This window comes from Orycteropus afer, unplaced genomic scaffold (genome assembly GCF_000298275.1).
Source record: "Orycteropus afer afer isolate SDZICR_OR568_19922 unplaced genomic scaffold, OryAfe1.0 scaffold00238, whole genome shotgun sequence".
Lineage (NCBI taxonomy): Eukaryota > Metazoa > Chordata > Mammalia > Tubulidentata > Orycteropodidae > Orycteropus > Orycteropus afer.
The window spans coordinates 3,818,462-3,840,758 of record NW_006921825.1 but is presented as its reverse complement, the minus strand read 5'-3'; the positions used below and the strand labels follow the sequence as shown (position 1 = coordinate 3,840,758).

The following is a 22,297-nucleotide window of genomic DNA, read 5'->3' as shown; positions in this document are numbered from 1 at the left end:
GAGGGACCAGACCCCAGGGGCACGGCGCATCTTGGCACCCGAGGAGGCAGCGGAGGCGCAGCATCCTCGCTGGGAATTGGATCTGGAGTGAGCGCACCGCGGGAGGAGCAGCCGCAGCCTCGCAGAACCGGAGTGGAGGAGGTGACAGCTCCATTGCCGGGTTTTTATTTTTTTTCTCTCTCCGCCTCCCCGTCTCCTCAGGCTTGGACCATGGTGCAGTCCCACTGGCTCCCCTGCCCCCCTCTCCTGTGAAACTGGCTGCGGGGAGGGATCATGGATACTTGTCTGCCGGCTTCTGGTTCCCACGCAAGTAAGCCTGCTGTCAATGGAGGAGGACATTGATACCCGCAAAATCAACAACAGTTTCCTGCGCGACCACAGCTATGCGACCGAAGGTAACGCCAGCCCCACCGCATTCCGCCGCTGGGGCCGGGCGCAAGTTGCGAATCGCTGTGCTTCGCGGGCAGCTGGGCGCGTAGTGGCGGAGACTCCTATGGGCCCCGGGGCTCAGGCGGGGGCTCCGCTCCCAGGGGCTGCCGCCTGGGCGCCCCACATCCATCCGGGCCCTGCGAGGCAAGCTCGGCGTTCAGCAGCAGGTGGACCCGAGCGCATGGGAGTTAAAAAGGCCCTTCGGGTTAGGCTTTTCAGGGTGGGGCCACTGGCCGGAAAAATGACCCCAGACAGGCAGATGACCTCTCCCCCAAGATGCTCATAGGGACATTAGGGGAAGATAAGGAGGGAGGGGCCCAGAAGAACCATGGGTCCGCCCCTCCCCGAGAGGAATGAGGTTGTCTCTCTCAGTGGCTACAGGGAGGGCATGGTTTCATTTCCTGCCCATTCATCTCTGGGCCGGCTGGGTTACCTGCCTACACAATCCAAACCCCAAAAGGCCTCTTGCAAAAAGGCAAGCCCCTTGTCCCTTGGAAATGCCTTGGCAAGAAATAAAAAGGTGGCTAGGGAAATAGTGTTCGGCGGGAGCGAATGAGTCTGACACGTGGGGCGAGCAATGCGATCATTGGGGCCTTTAAAAATCACCATTATGAATTCTGCAGCAGTAGTTTCTGCTGAATCAACAGCCAGCAGAGAGCAAGAGGCTTCAGCAAGCTGATCTTTACCAAGAGGTGAAATTGTCGTTTCTCTCTCTCCCAGCTGCTTCTGACATTAGCCTGAGTGCCTTGCAAGCAGGCAGGGAAAGTCAGCAAGTGGAATCTCATCCTGCCTTTTGTGTGTGTGTGTGTGAATGGAGAGTAGAGGCATTTTTTTTCCAAATGCCAAAACTTTTGCATTTTTGCTTTCATTTTCTACCTGTAGGCCTTTATCCTTAGCCATTCATATAAAGTGTTTAATTGAACCTACATTTTAATATCTACGTGACTAAATTGTGTGAAAGTGTGTTTGGACACTGTAACAGTCTTAATTTAAGATTACTCTTAGTATTCTTGGATAATGTATTTCTATAATATTGTCTCAAATTCAAAGACTATTAGAGAATTGTTATACGTAGGGAGTGAAAGAGTTCAGGCTCTGAAAGAAATGAAAAGGTGCACACAATTTGAGGGTAAAAGTAGCATCATCTATAAACATCCCTGGAAGTTTAAAATAGAAAGAATACCCAACACTACTGCAAACATATTCTCCACTTATCATTATCATCAAGCCTAATATATCTATGGTGCTAGACAGATGAAGCAGAGTTATATGAGCTCTGGCTTCTAGGAGCTTAGAGATGGTTTTTAAGACATCCAGTGTATCCTTCCTTGTACCAGGCACCATACTTGCTGACTCTTTATATTTGCATAATGACAATGTGGTTGTAAGATTTTCTGCTTCAGTCTTAGGGCTTTGTCACTGATTCAGTTACCAGATAGAATATGACTAGCTCTGTATTTGAGCATGTCATCCAAGAAAGAAGTTGTTCTTGGTTCTGTTAGATTTGGGGAGACATTTCTTTCTGCTTGTGACTACAAAGATATAGAGCTGATTCATATATTATTTCCCAAAGCACAGGCAAAGGAAACTTACCAAGCTGAGAAGATGGCCCATCTGGGCCCATATATACAGGAGGTGCCCTTTGTCTGTTTATGGAAAGAAGAAGTGAGTTTAAAATTACATTCTTTATTCAAGGCATTCAGGGCATTCAGGGCCCTGGATATTACATAATCTCTGGTCCTATTTTATGGCATTTTTGTAAACTCTTGATTCTGCACAGAATACCTGGGTTCATATATGAACCAAAATGAGACATGAGTTTAAAGTGAAGAATTCTGCTTTCTGAATATCTCCCTCTCTCTCTCTCTATCTCTCTCTCTCTCTCTCTGACTCACACACATAAAAAGCTAGCCAAACCTTTACTTCATAGTATGCTTTCAGGTTTCTTCATCTGATATTAGTTGACAGTCTAGGTAGGAAAAAAAATGGAATTTAGGCAATGTAAATAGTAAAAGTTGGGTAGAGCAGGAAGTTCTCTGTGATCTTAACCTATTCGGTATAGACAATAGTCATGAGTGCTGGCCAGAGAGGGAACCATCCATCCCATTCTGATAAATACCCTAGAAAGTACTAGTATACCTTGAAAGAGCACCAGAAGATCAAAATTCATCTTCAATGCGGTCTTGCCCCCAACGTTCTCTTCTCCCTTATTAACTGAAACCCACTTACTGGGGAATTAGCTTCTAAGTTCTTCTACAAACCTTGCTTTTCTTGTTAACTTTAATGTATCTGCATTTTCTGTCTACCTACTCAGAGATGTCAGATTTGTGCCTTTTTTTTTCCCTCCAAAATCTCCTTTACATTTATCTCTGAATTTCTCTTCTCTCTGTTCAGATCACTCTACACAGCAGTATGCTATTTAAAGCTGAAAGATTTTTGCTGTGTAGTTAGAGTGAAGGACTCTGAGCTCAATTTGCATTGTAAGTGGTAGCTGCAGGCAAGTTCATCCAGCTAAGAGCAATGCAAATGCTAAAGGACACTTTTAGCCAGGATTGCTTGCTTGCTTGCTCTCTAGCTCGCTCTCTCAAAAAGAAGGTGCAGGATGTGCATTTGTTAAAGAAAATTCCTATTAGTCCTCTTCTTTTATTCTGGACATTATTAAAATTACTGCCTTCCCCTTTTCCTTTTCCTATCTTTCCTCCCTTTTTCAAGTTACCACCTTTGAGCATCTATTATGTTACAAGCACTGTGCTGAACTCTTAATATAGAGCATTTCAGTGTAACTAAACCCTGCTAGGTAGATGTTGGCTGTTTCCATTTTAAAATAAGGAAATTGAAGGTATTGAAGCCAGGACATAGAACTAATTGGCCAAGGTCACACAGATAGTGGAAAATCTTGTCTTCAAACTCAAGATTGTCTCTGAAGCCTAGGATGTTCCACTAGGAAATTCGGAACTGCCTCATTTTCCTGTAACATTAGTTCTTTTTATGGAGAAGATCACAATAGTGTTTCTATCAGGAGTAAAATTCTTTATAGATATAATTTGAAAGTATGTGTATGGAGTTATATATGAGGAAGAGTAGTGGGTGGAGTTGGAATGGCCATATAAATAAAGTCTACACAATGGATTGATTGGCTTTTTCAGATATGGAACTCTTTTCTAACCAAGGGTTCATCTCTCAAATATCTCTGATCTGTACGTAGATTTCTGTCTATATATTTAGTCTTGTGTTGGAGTCAAGGAAAACCTTCACTCCTTTAGAGCAGTCTGTGAGATTTTTTGTTTAATCTTCCTACTTTCAAATGGGATACCGACAGAATATTCTATGTCGGGTAAATGTACAGGAAAGGCAACCTGGTTAGAAAGGGAAGTTAGGGATTGTGCTTTAAAATAACTGCTCTGTTCTCTATTTCCTCAGCTTTGAAATGAAAATCATGGGACTTATCTAACAGAGAAAATTATTTAATACAGGGAAAGTACTCCTGACAGTGCTAAATACAAAGCAAGCCCTCAATAAATCCCCTCAATAAATTATGGCTATTGTTACTATTACATAAGCTGTATGGCTTCTTTTGGCCCGGCCTCTAACTATGACTCTTGCCTTTTAGTAATTTACCCTAATGTATTTGCTGGTTATACCTGGCAGTGTAAGGCCTCAGAGGTCTTAAACAGTGCTGTTTGTACATATTAGAGAGAGAGAAAGTTCAGTTCATTCTACGTAGTTCCTTGCAATTTTTGGTTCCCTTTGCTTTTAATTCCTGCAACAAATAGTTATTGACTTTATGCAACATATTCCGAAACAGACATGGTCTTGTCTTCATGGCACTTTCAGTCTAGTAAAGTAGTAAACAAATAATTATGGAAATAAATATATAGTAACCAATTGTGATGAGTGATATTCAGGAGAGGTACAAGGTGCTATGGCAGCATGTATAAAGTGGCTTAATTTAGATTCAGAATTCTGAAACAGCCTCTCTAAGAAAGTTTAAGCTGAGACCTGAAAGATTAGTTAGGAATTTAGGAGGAAGAGCTGAAAGCATTTAAGGTAGAAGGAACAATAGGTATAAAAGCCCAGCAATATGAAATTCAAAGGATTCAAAGAATAGAAAGGTTACTATGGCTGATGTGTAAGGAGTAAGGGCAAGAGTGATGAAAGCAAGACTGGAGTCTTCAGTTGACTTTGGAATGAACCAAAAATAAGATAAGTACTTGGACAGAAGGATGGATAAATGCGTAGATATGTGATAAAGCAAGTATGGACTGTTAATGGTAAAATTTAGGTGGCAGATCTAGAGATATTCACTGTAATTATTCTCAACTTCACTGTCTAAAGTTCTGCATAATAAAATGCTGGACAAAGGAAACTGGAGATGTATTCAGGAATAAGATCACACTGAGTCTTGTTGACCGAAAGGAGTTTGGACTATATCCAAAGATGAATCAAAAGCCGTTAGAGCATTTTGATCAGGGGAAAATATGATCAGATGATCAGGTTTTTGTTTTTGTTTTTTTAAACTTATCTGACTGTGGTGTAGGATGGGGGCAAAAGCTGGGTATAGATTGACTAGTAGTGAAAGCAGATGGTTAGGAGGCCATGGCTATAGTCTAGGATGGTGGAAGCAGTGCAATTGGAAAGAATTAAATGGACTTGGGGCACACTAGAGAAAGACGGATAGAATTTACTTGGTATGGTAGATTAAGTACGGAGGGAGAAGGTGGTATCAAGGAAGACTTCCAGGGTTCTGCCAAGAGAATGGATGCATGGGGCTCTTTCCTGAAACAGGAAACAGGCTTTGAAAATGGATTTATTTGAGGAGTCTGTGATACATCTAGCCTCACAGTGAGACTTTCAAGTAAGCAGTTGGGTATCTGTGTCTACAGCTCAGAAAAAGGAAAAAGAAAAGAGTGGTGTAGAGATATAAATTTGGGATTAGAGATCAGCTGTATATTAATGGTAGTTAAAACCTTGTGACCAGATGGTCTGCCTAGGGAAAGAGCATTCCAGAGGGCAGAATTTGATACAAGAGTAACAATTTTCAAAGAAACAGACCTTGAGTTGGTTGTGGTATAAAGTACATCACAATGGAATAGCCTGCCCTAGTGAGCACATGCACTGAAATCATTTGAGCAAAGTTATGTGGCCACTTCTGAGCAACTTGCCTAGAATAAGAGTCTGGCCTTGGGTGAAAGTTGGGTTCAGAGGATGTACGCTTGAGAGATGAGTGACCTGTGAAATGCTGTATCTTCATAAGGGCACAAGACTAAAAGTGAGGAAGTAAGGAGTCCCCCCTCAATCCCAAATATTCTCAAGGAAGAGGAAAGATGTGATGAATAAAGCTAGTGAGATACAGGAAAATGGCCTTTGATATGAAGGTGTTTGGAAGGCACTGGCAAACTAAAAGGAAGTGGGGACATATGATGGAGAGCTGCCTTGTACCTCCTTAAGTTGCTTTGGTATTTGTATGCAAATGCAAGATCAGAATGGTATTTCCAATGCATATGGATGAATGTTGGAGCTCTCTGCTGTTCTTAGAAAAATGTGAAATGGAAAGTGGGGAGAAGCTGCCTGATACTATTTTAAATGACCTTTCTGGGGATGGGAAATGTTCTGCTACTAAACATAATAACCAGAGTGCATTGAAAATCACTAGCAAGTATTCATCATTAGCATCTAGGTCCCCAGGGCAATCTCAAGCCTGTTATGAAAGTTGGTCAGAAACATACCAAAGAACCTGGGATGAAATATATTAGGCCAGTCCTGTCAAAATATTGGTAATGAAAAGAGCACAGCTGTAGACTGACATTCCTAGACTCTCACATTTGCATATAAGAATATAAGAGTACAATTGAGACATTTAGTTGAGTGAAGAAAACTAATGTTTCTTGAGTACAGCAGTCTCTGGGTTATGAATGAGATTTGTTCCTAGCTATGTCTTTAAGTCAAAGTTGTAGGTAAGTCAGAACAGGTTCATATAGTACTTATTTAGTCTTACTTTAGTGCTAGAAAGGAGTTCTGGTGGCATAGTGTCTACGGCACTTAACTGCTAACCAGAGGTTGGTGGTTAAAACCCACCAGCCACTCCTCAGGAGGAAGACTGGGCAATCTACTTCTGTAAAGATTTACCACCTCAGAAACCTAAAGGGGGTTGTTATGAGTTGGAATTGACTCGATGGCAGTGAGTTTGGTTTTTTTGTTTGTTTCTTTGTTTTAGTGCAAGAAAAGGAGCTCTGGTAGCATTGTAGTTAAAGCATTGGTCTGTTAATTAAAAGTCAGCAAGTCAAAACCACCAGCTACTCCATAGGAGAAAGATGAGGCAGAATGGGTCCATAAAGATTTATAGCCTTGAAAACCCTGTGGGGCAATTCTACTCTGTCCTATAGGGTCTCTATGACTTGGCACTGACTCGATCACAGTGGATTTAGTGCAAGAAAGGGCTCCAAGCCTTTTCAATGATTTAAAAGTTGCATGTACAACAGGTGAAAGTGATGGTGATGAAGAAGTTGTTGAGAGTCGGAGTTGGTTCAGTTGTTTCAAAGTGTGGGTGGATTTGCATAACAAAAGGCACATAGTCATTGTCCTTAAGTCTGACATTTGTTATCTGGGACTCAATGTACTCTGTATTCCAGACACTATCCTACATCCTTTTCTTATATTTACTCATATAGTCTTCAACATCAACCTGTGAGAATAGTTTTATTAGCCCTGTTTTTCAGAATAAGAAATTTGGAGGTTTAGAGAAGCAAAGAAACATGTGTCACGTACTTGCATGGTCATATACTTGTGAGTGGCAGAGCCAAGATTGGAGCCAGGGTTATTTGCCCACCCATGCTGCCTCTCATCAGGATTTTAGGGGGAAAAAAAACACAGGTTAAGCTCCTTCCTTTGCAGCCATTCCCGTGGTGTGACTCACTACTGCTGGATTCATGCATTTCATCTTTCCCCAGCACTGCAGTGCACATCTCTGGGCCTTCCCCATCACCCTGTAGGGAGGCAGCTGATTTCCTCTTCCCGATACTAGAACCTTTATATGACTTATTGCTGTAGATTTATTTTACTGTATTCTATTATTAAAAAGAGGGGGGATATTTATGGAACTGAGCAATCAAGATATGAGAACTCATTGGGCTTTTTAGTCTTCTGTGTTCCTCACATTCCAGTTTAGGACATTAACAGTGCTATTTCCCAGGCTGAGATGAGATGGTCCCACTGGGCCATTTAGGCTCAATTCTTCAGGGCTAATTGTAACTCATAGAGTTGCCTGGATGAGAGCAAGAGGTGTGGGGCAGAGGCCCTCTTGCACATAAATGTGGAGGTGTCTGAGGCCTCACTCTGGTTCAAGGAGCTCTCCAACCCTACTCCTCTTATTCCACAGTAAAGAGAAGGTGAGTTTCTTTCACAAAACTTACTTCTTTACCATTGAATTTCCTTATTTTGCATTTCTAATAGAACTCTAAAACAATGTTGAAAGTCAGTTCTGACATACCAGATCAGCCTTCCAACTGGAAGATCAGATTCTTTCTATAAGGCCACCAGAAATGTTGTCTTAAATAATCCAGGAAACCCTGAGTTCTTATGCTCCAAGTTCATTCACTATGTAAAAAGTTGGGAGAGAGAGTGATAGGCTGTTCATGTGTGAAATCCATGAAAAAACTAGTTAGTTTTAATTGATTTCGTTGGTGGAAGGGCCATTGTGGGAAATGGAAAGGGGTGTGTGTGTGTATAAGGAGACGTCAGCCTTTCAGTTTTGTGCTTCAGAATAAAGGGACTTATGTAGGAGCTCTGGTAGCATAGTGTCTAAGGCACTTGACTGCTAACCAGAAGGCCAGCAGTTCAAACTCACCAGCCACTCCTCGTAATGAAGGTTAGACAATCTACTTCCATAGTGATACCACCTTGGAAACCCAAGGAGGGGTGGCTATGAGTCAGGTCTGACTCGACAGCACATAACACCACCACAGTATTTATAAGAAAATGAGGGGGCTATGTGGGAAAGCACATCAAGAGGGAAATGCTAGAAACTAAAGCCAGATTCAGAAGAGGACATGGAATGACAGATATCATTGCTGGTGTTTGATGGATATTGGTTGAAAGCAGAGAATATTAGAAAGATGTTTACTTGTTTTTTTTTTTTTTTTGACTATGCAAAGGTATTTGACTGTGTGGATCATAACACATTGTGGATAACATTGCAAAGAAAGAGAATTCTAGAACACTTAACCGTACTCATGAGGACTTTGTACATAGACCAAGAGGCAGTTGTTTGAGCAGAACAGGATACTGTGTATTTTAAGATCAGGAAAGATGTGCATCAGGGTTGTATTCTTTTGCCATACTTACTCAGTTTCTATGCTAAGCAAATAATGCAAGAAGCTGCACTATATGAAGAAGAACATAGAATCAGGCTTGGGAGAAGATTTATTGACAACCTGTGTTATACAGAAAACACAACCTTGCTTGGTGAAAGTACAGAGGACTTGAAGCACTTACTGTTGAAGATCAAAGACTACAGCCTTCAGTAAAGATTATAATTCAGCATAAAGAAAACAAAAATCCTCACAACTGGACCAATAAGCAATGTCATGATAAATGGAGGAAAACATTAAGCTGTCAAGGATTTCATTTTACTTACATCCACAATCAACACCCATAGAAGCAGCAGTCAAGAAATCAAATGAGGTATTGCATTGGGCAAATCCATTGCAAAAAAAAAAAAATCTCTTTAAAGTGTTCAAAAGCAAATATGTCACTTTCAGGATTAAGGAGTGCCTGACCCAAGCCATGGTATTTTCAGTCATGTAATATGCATGCAAAACTGGACAATGAATAAGGAAGACCAAAGAAGAATTGATGCCTTTGAATTATGCTATTGGCCAGAAGAATAAGCAAATAAGTTCTAGAAGAAATACAGCCAGAATGCTCCTTAGATGTGAGGATGACAGACTTCATCTCATATACTTTAGACATGTTACCAGAAGAGACCAGTCCCTGGATGCTTGTTCATGTAGGGGGTTAGTGAAAAAGAGGAAGACCCTCAATGAGTTGGATTGATACAGTGGCTGCAACAATGGGCTCAAACATAGCAACAATTGTAAGGATGGCACAAGACTGGGCAGGGTTTCTTCTGTTGTACATAGGGTCACTATGAGTCAGAACTGACGCTCAATGACACCTAACAACAACATGTGCTCGAGGGACAAAAAGATGTGGAGTATAAGTGTCTGGAGGACTCCTCTGAGCAGATTTTTGACTTGAGAAAGAAGAGGTCTGATAGTTGGAATATGCCAGTGAGTATCTTACCTGGAGAAGATGTATCCCAAGCTGTAGTAGACTTCATGCTGGGGTACTTACAGCATCCCCCATTGAGCATCGCTTATTAAGGTGCTATGAATTCCTGTTAAATACATGAACCCAAAGCAGTCACGGAAAATCTGGCTGCCACCTTCACTTAATATAGGGGCTCAGCTATATGCCCCTCAAGAGATGTATAAGAGTGCAGAGGGTGGAAAAGCAGTCCACAACCCTAATTAGGAATATTGCAGCAAGACACTGAGAGATCCCAGGTGATCTAAAAGATAGAACTTGAACCCCTAAGTACAAAATATCACCAGGAAGGGCTTTCTTTTACCAGAGAGAAGAGTGGTACAAAATGCTTGGCAAGATTAACACTACTCATGTAACTGCAGAGTCAGGTTGGGGCCAGGGCAACCCATGGTAAGCAGTCTGTTGGTTCACGTCAGCTACATTGTTGAATGACATTCATATTTCCCTTTGCCTTTAGCAAATGATGCATAAGTACTCTCTTGAAAGAATTCAACTATTATAGAAGTAGATAGAGCAAAACATGAACCTCTCTCCATCCTCACGTTCACCTCACTTCCCTGCCCAGGGGTTACCATTGTCAGTAGTTGGATATGCTCCTGATAGCCACCTTTCTATGCATTTTCATACATTTAAATATACATGTGCAAGTAAATCACCAGAGGTGGATACTTTGCATAAAATGGAATCATACTATTTGTTTTATTTCTATTTTATTGTTTCCCCTATCTAGCAACATGTCTTAAAGATTTTTTTCCATACCAGGATACGTAGATCTGCCTTGTTCCTTTCAATGATTGTGTAATGCCCTATAGAATGACTGTATGAAAGTTTATTTTGTAGTTCCCTTGTGGATGTAAAATTGTTTTCAATTTTTCTATAAGATAAGGTAAAATTATATATGATAAAAAACTCAAACTCAATGCCATTGAGTCAGATCCAACTCATAGAGATGCCTCCTTGGGTTTCCAAGGCAGTATCACTACAAAAGTAAATTGCCCAATCTTCCTTCTGAGGAGAGGCTGGTGGGTTTGAACTGCTAGCCTTCTGGTTAGCATTCAAATGCCTTAGGCACTACACCACCAGAGCTCTCATATATATGTGTGTGTGTGTGTATATGTATGTATATATACATGTATATATGTATATATCATCAAATATATATTTGTATATATAGTAAGGCATTTGACTGCTAACCAGAAGGCTGGCAGTTCTGGCAATGGCAGATGGGGCAATCTATTTCTGTAGAGTGCCTCAGAAACCCAAGAAAGGAGTCGCTACAAGGCAAATCAACTGGACAGCAATGAGTTTGTTCATACACACACACACACATAGTGCACTTGACCGCTAACCAGAAGGCGATGGTTCAAACCCACCAGCCACTACTTGGAAGGAAGTTTGGGCAATCTATTTCTGTAGTGATACCACCTCAGAAACCCAAGGACGGGTCACTATGAGTCAGGTCTGACTTGACAGCACAGAACAACAACAACAAATATATATATATATATATATATATATATATATATAGATGGATGTTTTTGTACAAATCTTACTTTCCTGATTGTATCATCTTTAAAGTCAAGATTCTAGTTGCCATTTTCTTAAAATAGCAAGAAGCAATTTCTGGTCCTGCATGTTTTCTCTGAAAAGTTGTGGATAAGTCATTTAACCTTGTGAAACTTAATTTGCTACTATAGAGAATGGGAATACCTGGCATATCTCTTCATATGTGCACAGTAATGTGTCTCTCAAAACCATGGTGGATTTGAGTATAAGTGAAAAATTATACTATGCTAAGAATTTACTATGCTTCAGAGACAACCTTTGGGCTTTAAAATACTTTTATCATTCAATCTTCATAGCTCCTTGTGTCCATACTGCTCTAATTTCCCATTTATGATGAAAACAATGAAGCAGAATGAGATTAATACTTACTCATCCAAGGTCACATAACAGTAAGAGATGGAACAAAGTCACATCCAGGTCTATCTGATTCTAAAGCCCATATTCTTAAATACTGTCTCAATATGGTGTATGGACACACTTTTTATTTTTTTTCCAAAAGAACACATGTTGGAACAATGAAAAGAAAACTCATTTTTCTAAAGAAATACCCTTTTGAATCAATGCCAATACAAAGAGCCCAATTTTTATCAAGAACCTGAAAATAAAATGAGGGGAACTGAAAAGGCAATGCAGTGTCATAAGCAGTGATATGGAATGCAACTCCTAAGACCTGGTTATTATTCCCTGTTCTGCCACCATAATTAGTCATTTTTACTCTTCTGGGCTTCAGTTTCCTAATCTACTAAAATGAGGTTGAAAGTGGGGGAAGGGAGGTGTGTGCCCTGTAGAGTTTTCTGGCTCTACATTTCCAGGCTGTATTATGTCTGGATTTGTGATCATCTAGGTCTCTTTGGTGTATTCTTATGTTATGTTCAGAGATGAGACTGGGGGAAGACAGACACGGACATTAAATGACCCCAGAACTCCAGGCCTGCATGTACTTACTGATGGGTCAGATCACCCTTCTGGCAGGATGACTCTGGTGCAGCCGAGAGGTGGAGCCAGAAAAGGAAACGTCTCTTTGCCAAAAGCTGCTGCAGATGGAGGAGCCAGTCTGTCTGGGCAGCCTATGACTTTGAGAGGAGCCATTTGGCAAAGTTGTTGGCAGGAGCTGCCTTGCAGCATGAATGCTGGAGACTCTCTTGGGCTGGAGTGAATCAGGGATGCAGCAAAGGTGGCTGGTGGAACAAATAACCATCTGGTGAGCAGGGTGCTGCTCATCTTGCCGCACTGACAGGGGAGAAAGTGCCAATCGGTGAGCCTGAGCTCTCAATGACACAGTCTGACAGGCACAGTAGAATTTCTGCCCTGCTCTAAACTCCATTTCTTTTGTAAATCAGGAAGACCACAATCTCTTCCATTGCAATATTATAGGAACGGAAATTATCAGTTAAAAATAATTTATTGCCAGGTGCTATTTGGGGTATGCTGGAAATATGGTAAAGTGTAAGACTAAGTTCTTGTTCTCAAGCACCTTACTTACTATCTGTTCAGGAAGATGGCACTCTGTCCACCTAAAGAAAATTAGCCATACAAGCCATAATATTCTGCTGCATTTACCTCCCTATTATTGCAAGGTAGCTGAGATGATGGAATCAATGCACACCTGAGTTCTAGACCCACGTCAACAATACTAACTCTGTGGGCCTGAATAGGTCACTCCTTCTCTTTGAGTGTTTTCTTACCTATGAAAATATGGCAGGGGACAAGGTAACATGCTATTTCATTAAATAGATAGGAAAGAACCCTTCTGCTACCACATGCATTTGGGACCAAGAATTGATAATGAATCAGAAAAGTTAAGGTAGGCAACATTTAAAAATGCTAATATCTATTTTAAACTATATTCGCTAATTTTGGTAAAAGGTCTGTGGAAAGGTCAAGGCCTTATCTTTGAGTGTAGGTCTGCTGATTTGAGGTTATCATTTTTCTTGCAGAAATCACATCCAAAATGACAAAGACTGTGTCCAATTTTATTTTCTTTGAGGTTGAATGAGAACATAGATAGATACCTGAGAAGCAATTCTGCTACAGAATCCTTCTGGACTTTATATGATTGTCTCCCAACCTTTTATTTCTTACATTTAGTATGATGCTTATTTATCAAGTCTTTTGAAAACCTCCAATTTACTTTTCATATGAAGCAATCATTCTCTTTCCTTTCATATCATTCTTTATAGCAATTCCATGATATGTATGCCTAGCTTCAAGAGATTGCAGAAAAAGACAACTGACTCTCAATAAACATGAAGTTCAACCAAAAGAATCAAAAGTGAGCTTGTGTACCATAAATTAGCCTCCTGACTGAATTTAGCATGTTCTTGGCTCATTTTGCAGAGGGATTGGGAAACATTAATCCGTCCAGTGAATAGCTAATTAGATGACTGTTAAAGTGGTTCTGATGTAATTAGGATGAGAGAGGAGAGAGCTACCATATTGTGAGGACTTACAATGTACCACGAATTATGTTAAATACTCTATATGTATTATATCATTTAATTCTCAGAAAAGCCTTCAGATGAGTATACAATTAAAGCAGAATAAAGTCAGACTTTTATGTTTTATCTGTCATCTAGCACAAACCAACTCGTCACATTCAAGTCGATTCTGACTCACAGTGACCACATATGTTTCAGAGTAGAACTGTGCTTCATAGGGTTGTCAATGGCTTATCTTAGGGAAGGAGATTGCCAGGCCTTTCTTCTGCAGGACTTCTGGGTGGATTCAAATTATTTTGGTTAATATTCAAGTGCCAACTGTTCGCATCACCCGGGGATCTTGTCTCCTAGTACAATGCCTGTCAGATAGTATTTATGACATATTTGTTGAGGGAGTGATGAAGAAAGGGAACGGAGTTCTTCTTTAATGATGATTAAACTGAAGCATAGAGAATTTGAGTAATCTACCCATTACCAATCATCAGACCCAGGACTTGAATACAGGTATTTCTGACACAAAATATATGTTCTTAAGAACACATTTAATTATATTACAATAATAACAGTGATCTTTTACATTTGTATAGCATTTTATTTTTTTAAAAAAGCAGAGCTCTTGGATATATCTTTTGGATACTGTATTCCCTAAGAATTACTTTCAAACTGAATGAAAATTGAATCTTCATTTTATATAAGTATGAGATATTCTGAAGAAGAGTCTGAAGAAAAATAAACTTTTTCTGTAAAGGACCAAAAAAAAAAAACCAAAAACCAAACTCACGGCCGTAGAGTAGGATCGTACTCATAGTGACCCCTCCTTGGGTTTCCAAGGTGGTGTCACTATGGAAGTAGATTGTCCAGTCTTTCTTCCCAGAAGTGGCTGGTGGGTTTGAACTGCCAACCTTCTGGTTAGCAGTTAAATGGCTTAGGCACTATGCCACCAGAGATAGTAAATATTTTAGGTTTTGTGGGCCATATGTCCCTATCACAACCACTCAACTCTGCCATTGTGGTGCATGAGCATAGCTGTTTTCCAGTGTAACTATATTTGCAAAATCAGGTGGTGGCCCATGGGCCATAGTTTGCTAACTCCTATTTTAAAAGAGGGAGCTCTGGTGGCATAGTGCCTAAGGCATTTGACTGCTAACCAGAAGGTTGGCAGTTCAAACTCACCAGCCACTCCTCAGAAGGAAGGTTGGGTGATCTACTTCTGTAGTGTTTCAGAACACTGTTCTGTTTCGGAAACCCAAGGAGGGGTCACTATGAGTGGGACCCTACTTGACAGCAGTGAGTATTACAAAAGAGGATTTGGAACACAATAAAAATTTAATGAGCATTGTTGATCTTGCAGATGAATAGTCCCAGTAAATGCTGGAGGGAAGCAAAAATTGACAGGGAGGGTCTAGTGGGGAAAGTGAGGCAGTGATGGGGTTACTGTCTAGTGAAGTGGGAAAGGCTTTCCTAATGGAGAGTGGGGCCTTGTGTGATGGTAGGAAGCAAAAGTGAGCTAGGAAAGCTGCTGTGGAAAAGAGCTTGGTAGTTTCTCAAAAAAGTAAACATAGAACTACCATATGCCCCAGCAATTTCACTGCTAGTTATATACCTAAAAGGAATTCAACAGGTACTCGTATATTTGTGTTCATAGTAGCATGGTTCACAATAGCCAAAAGGTAAAAACAACCCAGGTGTCCATCAACAAATGAATGGATAAGCAAAATGCAATGAAGCCATATAATAGAAAATTGTTCATCCACGAGAAAACTAAAGTTCTGATACATGCTATAACGTGGATAAATCTTGAAAACATTAGTTAAGTGGCATAAATCAGACACAAAAGGACAAATACTGAGTGATCCCGTTTATATGAAATATCTAGAATAGGCAAATTCATAGAGACACAAGTAGAGTAGTGGTTACCAAGCACTGGGGAGAGAACAGGATGGGAAGTTATTACTTAATGAATAGTGAGTTTCTCTTTGGGGTTGTACAATTTTGTGCATTAATGTCAAATTGCACATGTGAAAATAGTAAAATGGAAAGTCTTGTTGCATATATTTTACCACAATAAAATTACCTTAAAAATAATAAGCAAGGAAAATAATATGCTATTTGAGCAAATGAGCTAGAAACTAGAGACACAACAGAATGTTAGATGGTTCATGAGAATCCGTGAATAGAGCCATACCTCTTAATCCCAAACCAAAACCAAACTCACTGCCATCAAGTAGATTCTGACCAATAGTGACCCCCATTAGATTTGCAAGGCTGTAAATCTTCATGGAAGCACAATGCCTCATCTTTCTTCTTGGGTTTGAACCACCAGCCTTTTTGTTAGCAGCCAAATGTCTTAACCACTGCACCACCAGAGTTTCTTATCCCTCCTAATAGTATCCTCAAAATTGTTCACTCAGTCATCATTTTAAAAGATTATTTTATATTGGGTATTATACAAAAAAAAAATATATATATATATAGACCTTGCTCTCTTTGAGCTTACATTCTATTGGGAAGATCCACATTAAATAAATATAGACATAACATGAATATAGAGCATGTTAAATACTTTGTGGAAAAGGGAAGATGCTATGAAAGAACAAAATACATGCTCACTGACAAATATTTGGACTAGATAGAAAAGTCTGAACAAGAAAATCAAGTTTACCGCTGGCCCTAGATATAATTCTTATAAACATTTTTGGCATATTTCATTTTAGGCTCTGCATACACACGCAGGTGCATGTGAGGGTGGGGGAAGAGAAAGAAAGTTTAAGACAGAAGGGTTAAAAGACAATGAATGGATGAATACTGGAATTATATTGTAAAATGTTATAATGTCTAAGGACTTTGTTTCTGGCCCAAAATACACTATTGTAAACATTTTTCTAGGGCATCCTATGGTTGAATCATAATTTGGTGAGTCATTTAGTGCTGCAGAATTAAGTGATTTCCAATTTTTTATATTATAATTATGTGATAAATAATTTCATAAATCTAAATATGTGTTCATATCTCTGATTATTAGAACAAATTTCTAAAGGCAGGATTGCTAGGTTAAATGGCATGAACAATTATGTTTCATGATCATTATTAACAAGTTACCCTTAACAAAATTTTACCAAGGAATGCCTTTGCAATTGCTGGGGATCTTTCCCTAGTTTGTTTTGTTCATATTTTGCCTCTATGTCATAATGTTACAGATATTCAGGTATTTAAGTTCATTTTAGGGAATTTAAGATCAGGGATGAAAATCAGAAAAAAAAAAGTTACAAATATTTAACCATTGAGTGTTTTCATTGAGCTTTTTTTTTGTGTGTGAAAATATATACAACAATGTATATACCCACTCAATAATTTTTACCTATATAGTTCATTGACAATGGTCACATACTTCACATTGTGTTACCATTCTCCCTATCACTGCAATAATGTTCCAAAAAACCAAACTCACTGCCATCAAGTCCTATCCGACTCATAACAACCCCTTCTTGGGTTTCCAAGGCTGTATCACTACAAAAGTAGCTTGCCCAATCTTCCTTCTGAGGAGTGGCTGGTGGATTTGAACTGCCAGCCTTCTGGTTAGCAGTCAAATGCCTTAGTCACTATGCCACCAGAGCAATAATGTTATACCACCATTAACTTAGAGTCTCTACCTCTTAGGGTTTCTGTGGTGTGGTAAATTACATAGTGTGGCTTTTCCAGCCATAAGTCTTTGTAAACTCTGTGGTGGAATTTGCCAGGAAAAACTGAGTAGCTCCTGATAAAGTTATCCACATGGTGTATTTCTGTTGAGAGTTGCAGGAAGCAGTCTTCTGGGAAGTTCTCTCTCTCTCAGGTATATAAATTCTGATGTCAGTATTGGTTAGTTTGGCCATTCTGCCAGGCTCAAAAAGGAGCCCTCCTAGAGGCCGAAGGGGTATCTCTGACTGCTGGCTGAGAAAGATGTGCTGCTGAGAGAAATGCTCTCCTGAGAGACATGTATTGTTGAGAGAGAGATGCAAGAGATACACATTGCTGAGAGAGACACCAAGAGACACGCACTGCTGAGAGAGAGGCTGTGAGAGACTATTGGCTGAGAGACAGTGAGCTGAGACTGAGCCTCTTCCTGAACTTCAGTGGTAGCCTGTTGCTTCCCTAATCAACCCCATAATCTGTGAGTTCTGTGTGGCCACTGTAGCAAATTATCGAACCCAGCAGAGAGGTGATGGGTGCTGCGAGAGGAATGGTGGGTATCAGGGCTGGTGAAAGGGCTAGAGGGAGGCAACATGTCTGGCCTCACAAAAATAAGCCTTGGGCTGCTGATGGTGATTCTGTCTTCTCCTTATGGGGTTAGAGGAGGTCAGAAGATGCAGCCTCCTTGCCCCTTTGGCAGTTCCCCTCTATGTTATAGAGTTACTGTGGTCCATTTGATCTCATACAGATAATTTCTTAAAAGAACACAGTGCTCAGGATGAACGTTCTTTATTAAATGAACTAAATTGTTGTTAGTTTGCAGATGACTTCATGAAATAATTTCTAATCATTGAGTTTTAATTTGATACCACTGCCCCCATCCATTCCTGAAACCCTGAGTACTTTTTTACCCTTTCTGAGAGGGGAGGCAAGCACAGTTCTCAGCCTCTGCTGTTAAGTACATGGGTGACTAACTTGTTATCTGGGATTCACTTGCCTATTCATGTTAAAGAAAATTATTTTCACGGTCCCAGAATACCATTTGTAGGTAAGTGTAAGGAACCTGATGACCCAGAAATGTTAATTTTCCTCAAACTGGCGAGTAGTTAACTTCAAAAAATGATTGGTTTAATGAGCTAGCCTCTTGTGAGATACAAATTTAACATTTCTGAAAGGTATCTTTTTGTTTATAGATTTCTTCAGTAAATTACTTAATTCTATATGTGATTGAAGACAATTTGAACCCAAGCAAATCTGAGGAAAAACTAGATTTTGATTGAATTTTCATTGGCCTAAGACTTACAGGTGTTTCTTATTTTCTTTAAAAATTGGCAGCATAATTGATGGAATGAAAAGTGCAAATGTTATAAAGTATCACCGGTATTATATTTTTAATGAGTCACTTTTAGTCTCTTTTCAAAGTATATTGACTATCTGCATTTCAACAGTCTTTGGGAATTATAGTTGGGAGTTAATTTAAAATCTCAATTCATTTGGCTTGGGTATTTGGGGCATATTCTCCCCAACTAAAGTATCTTGAAATATTAAAGGAAGATACTAAACTCTTTGAGACTTTTTTTTTTTTAATTTTAAAATTTTATAAAGTATAAAAAGATAAACAGGGCCCGACATAAGTATTCAATAGATAAAATTTAAGTGGATGGGTGAATGAGCAAGTGAATGAAGAAAGATTTGTGGTGGTTCGTGTTGTTGTTGTTGTTCTGTGCCATTGAGTTGGACCCAACTAATAGTGACCCTTCCTTGGGTTTCCAAGGTGGTATCACTACAGAAGTAGATTGCCCAACCTTCCTTCCAAGGAGTGGCTGGTGGGTTTGAACCGCCAGCCTTCTGGTTAGCAATCAAGTCCCTTAGGCACTATGCTACCAGAGGTTCATAGGTGTCCTCATTGATGCCTTAGAGGATGAAAAATATTAAAGGAGCTTCTAGAGATACCAAATTTCAGTGGAAACTTGGTACAATATGAAAATCTCTCTCTCACCCCCTTCCTCTTCTGTCTGGGAGGCAAGGGCAATAGTAGGGTGGTATGAGAGAGTATTGATTAGGGCAAGGCAAGTATGTGGGTGTATACGTCCTGGGATTAATCAATAAAAATAAAAAAACAAATGCACTGCCATTGAGTCAATTCCAACTCATAGCAACCCTCATAGGGTTTCCAAGGCTGTAAATCTTTATGGAAGCCGACCGCTTCATCTTTCTCCTATGTAGTAGCTGGGGAGTTTGGTTGGCAGCCCAGTGCCTTAACCACGGTGCTACCAGAGGTCCTTGGAATTCATAAATAGAAGTAGTTTAAAAGAAAAAAGATAGGATAGAGAGCAGCAATGCTTCCTTGAAACCCTGAGCAAACAGGAAAGTTTGAGACAGTCCAGTGCTTCTAATTCACATGACCTTCAGTGCCTAATGTCTAATTCCTTTCCCATTCATTTGAACTCCTTATCAATTATACCAGTTGCCATCAAGTTGACTCCAACTTATGGTGACCCCATGTGTGTCAGAGTAGAACTGTGCTCCATAGAATTTTCAGTGACTGATTTTTAAGAAGTAGGCATTTTTTTTTGAGGTGTCTCTGGATGGGCTCAAAATTCTAATATTTTGGTAACAGACAAGTGTGTTAAACATTTGACCACCTAGGGACTCTCCTCAGGGATTGTTGTTGTTATTAAGTGCCATTGAGTCGACCCCGACTCATGGTGACCCCTCCTGGGTTGCCGAGGCAGTATCACTACAGAAGTAGATTGCCCAACCTTCCTTCCAAGGAGTGGCTGGTGGGTTTGAACCACCAGCCTTCTGGTTAGCGGTCAAGTGCCTTAGGCACTATGCTACCAGAGCTCCTAGGGATTAGCGTAGGTGAAACTGATGATGTACTATGCTTTGGAAGTCAGAACCCTCTCTGGTCACTTCATAGATTATATGGGGAAAGTTTTTGGCAACTCCATTTATGAACAAAGTATATTTCTTACAGATTCTCTAGGGTCAGATATCAATTACTTGCTAAGGTCTCACCATGACTTGAAGAACTTGTGGGCTGTGGTAGAAAATCCAAAAGTGGTCTGATTATCATATTGTGCTTCTGCTGTCAACATTCTTCCTCAGTCCTCAAGCTTCCTCAGCACTCTTTGAAGATGGAAATTTCCAATCAGAATTTTTCCTATAAGTCTTAGAAGCTTGGGTTTGGGCCCATGTCACAGGCCAGGTTTTTTCTTTTTCCACTTATTTGACAAACAGGTTGCCTTTGAGTCACTCATATGGATGGCCTTGATCTAGACATTGGCACATACTGTGAAGGCAAAAAACATATATATATATTTTTTCTTACTTTTGTTTGACCCCTATGGAAGATTAGTTTGTTCACATTTTTTTTTTCTTTCATATTTCCTTTCTGTTCCCTCATCTCCTGAGTCTCTCCTAATTTTCTTTAAGTCAACCAGACTGGTTTGTTCTGTGTCCTTCCTGTTCCCCGGCCATCTCCGCCTCTCTGTCCTTACCTGTGCTGTTTCCCCTTGCCTGGGCTTAAAAGGCTTAATGGGCTCAAATCCACATTTTCCCAGAAAATTTTTCCTGAATCCATGTTCCTTAATGATCACAAGCATCCTATGGGTTACAGGTATTTCCATTTTCCAAATGTGGAAACTGAGGCCCAAATTCAAGTAGCCAGAAAGAGACAGAACTTACATGTTAACTCCAATAAATCAGAAACTCCTGGAAGGTGAGAATCAAATCTTTACTTCTGTAGTTTATTCTATAGAGGACAGTGCAAGCTTGGTACCCAGATGCTTAGTAAGTGGGTTTTGAACTTTTTCTGAGTCTAAGGGTAAATCAGTCAGTTCTCTATAGTTGAAGAGTAGTCAGAGACATATTCTTTAAACTTGGGAGTTTAAATTTGTAGATCTTTCTAAATATGTTGAAGTAAGATTTTCCTACTTCAGTTAAAGTTTAAAGGTATAAGGGGAATGTCAAAAGATGTGCTCTTGTGATTTTTGTAATCACTTGGAAACTGTACCAGCTAGTTAAGATCATGGCCTGTTATTCATTCTGACATCCATTTATGTATTTGTTTTCTCCATTTCACTCTTTAACCATTTGACAAGTATTTATTGAGCTACTGAAATCACATTCATATGATACGAGTTGGTATATGATATCAGTATGAAAAAAATATAGAAAGCTATTAACACTAGTTGTGGGGGATGGAGCAAATATACAAAAAGGACAGTATTTAAAAAAAGAAGAAGAAAGTAGCCACATCCACGATAAAAAGGATAGGTATGGTGTGATTGATTTTATTGAAACTTGTGTGTGTGTGTGCATAAAAAATTCCATGAAAATAATGGTTATTTAGGCTGATGGAGTTTTAAGTAATTGTTCTGGTTACCTAGTGCCAGTCTAACAGGAATATACCACAAATGGGATGGCCTTAACACACAAGAGTTTATTCTTACAATTTGGTGGCTTTAAGTCCAAGTTCAAAGTACCAGGATGTAGGGGCTGGGTGAAAGCCCCTCAACCTTGGGATCCAGCTCCGCCTCCTGTTCCCATCCCACTGGAGCTAGAGACATTTCTTCACTCAGACAGCTGCTGGCTGTTGAGGCTGAGAAGCCCCAAGGTTCACAAGTAAAAAGGCACTGTCCCAATGTTACCAAACCACACGGCAGGCCATTAACTTAAGTCCATTATAAGTCCTTTGGTTGGCAGAGCGTAGCAGGTTGCTGAGCAATGATGTGGCTACATGCAGGGTCCAAAAACCATTCCCAAGGCTTTTCCTTATATACAAGAAGCAGACCACATCCCAAAGGCAGCTACTCAGCTGCTTGTGGTAGATCCCACCATGGAGTTGATTGCCAGTCTCATCATGG

The 22,297-nt window shown here is 40.0% G+C and overlaps 1 protein-coding gene across 1 annotated transcript in view; it reads left to right on the top strand.

The window, feature by feature from the left end:
- Window positions 1-205: 205 nt before the first annotated feature.
- The window catches only part of PPP2R2B (protein phosphatase 2 regulatory subunit Bbeta), a 437,756-nt gene continuing 415,664 nt past the window's right edge, over window positions 206-22,297 (top strand). The window contains exon 1 of the mRNA XM_007949128.2: window positions 206-395. Coding sequence (XP_007947319.1) covers window positions 326-395 — 70 coding nt within the window. The 5' untranslated portion in view covers window positions 206-325. The remainder of the gene's footprint in view (window positions 396-22,297) is intronic.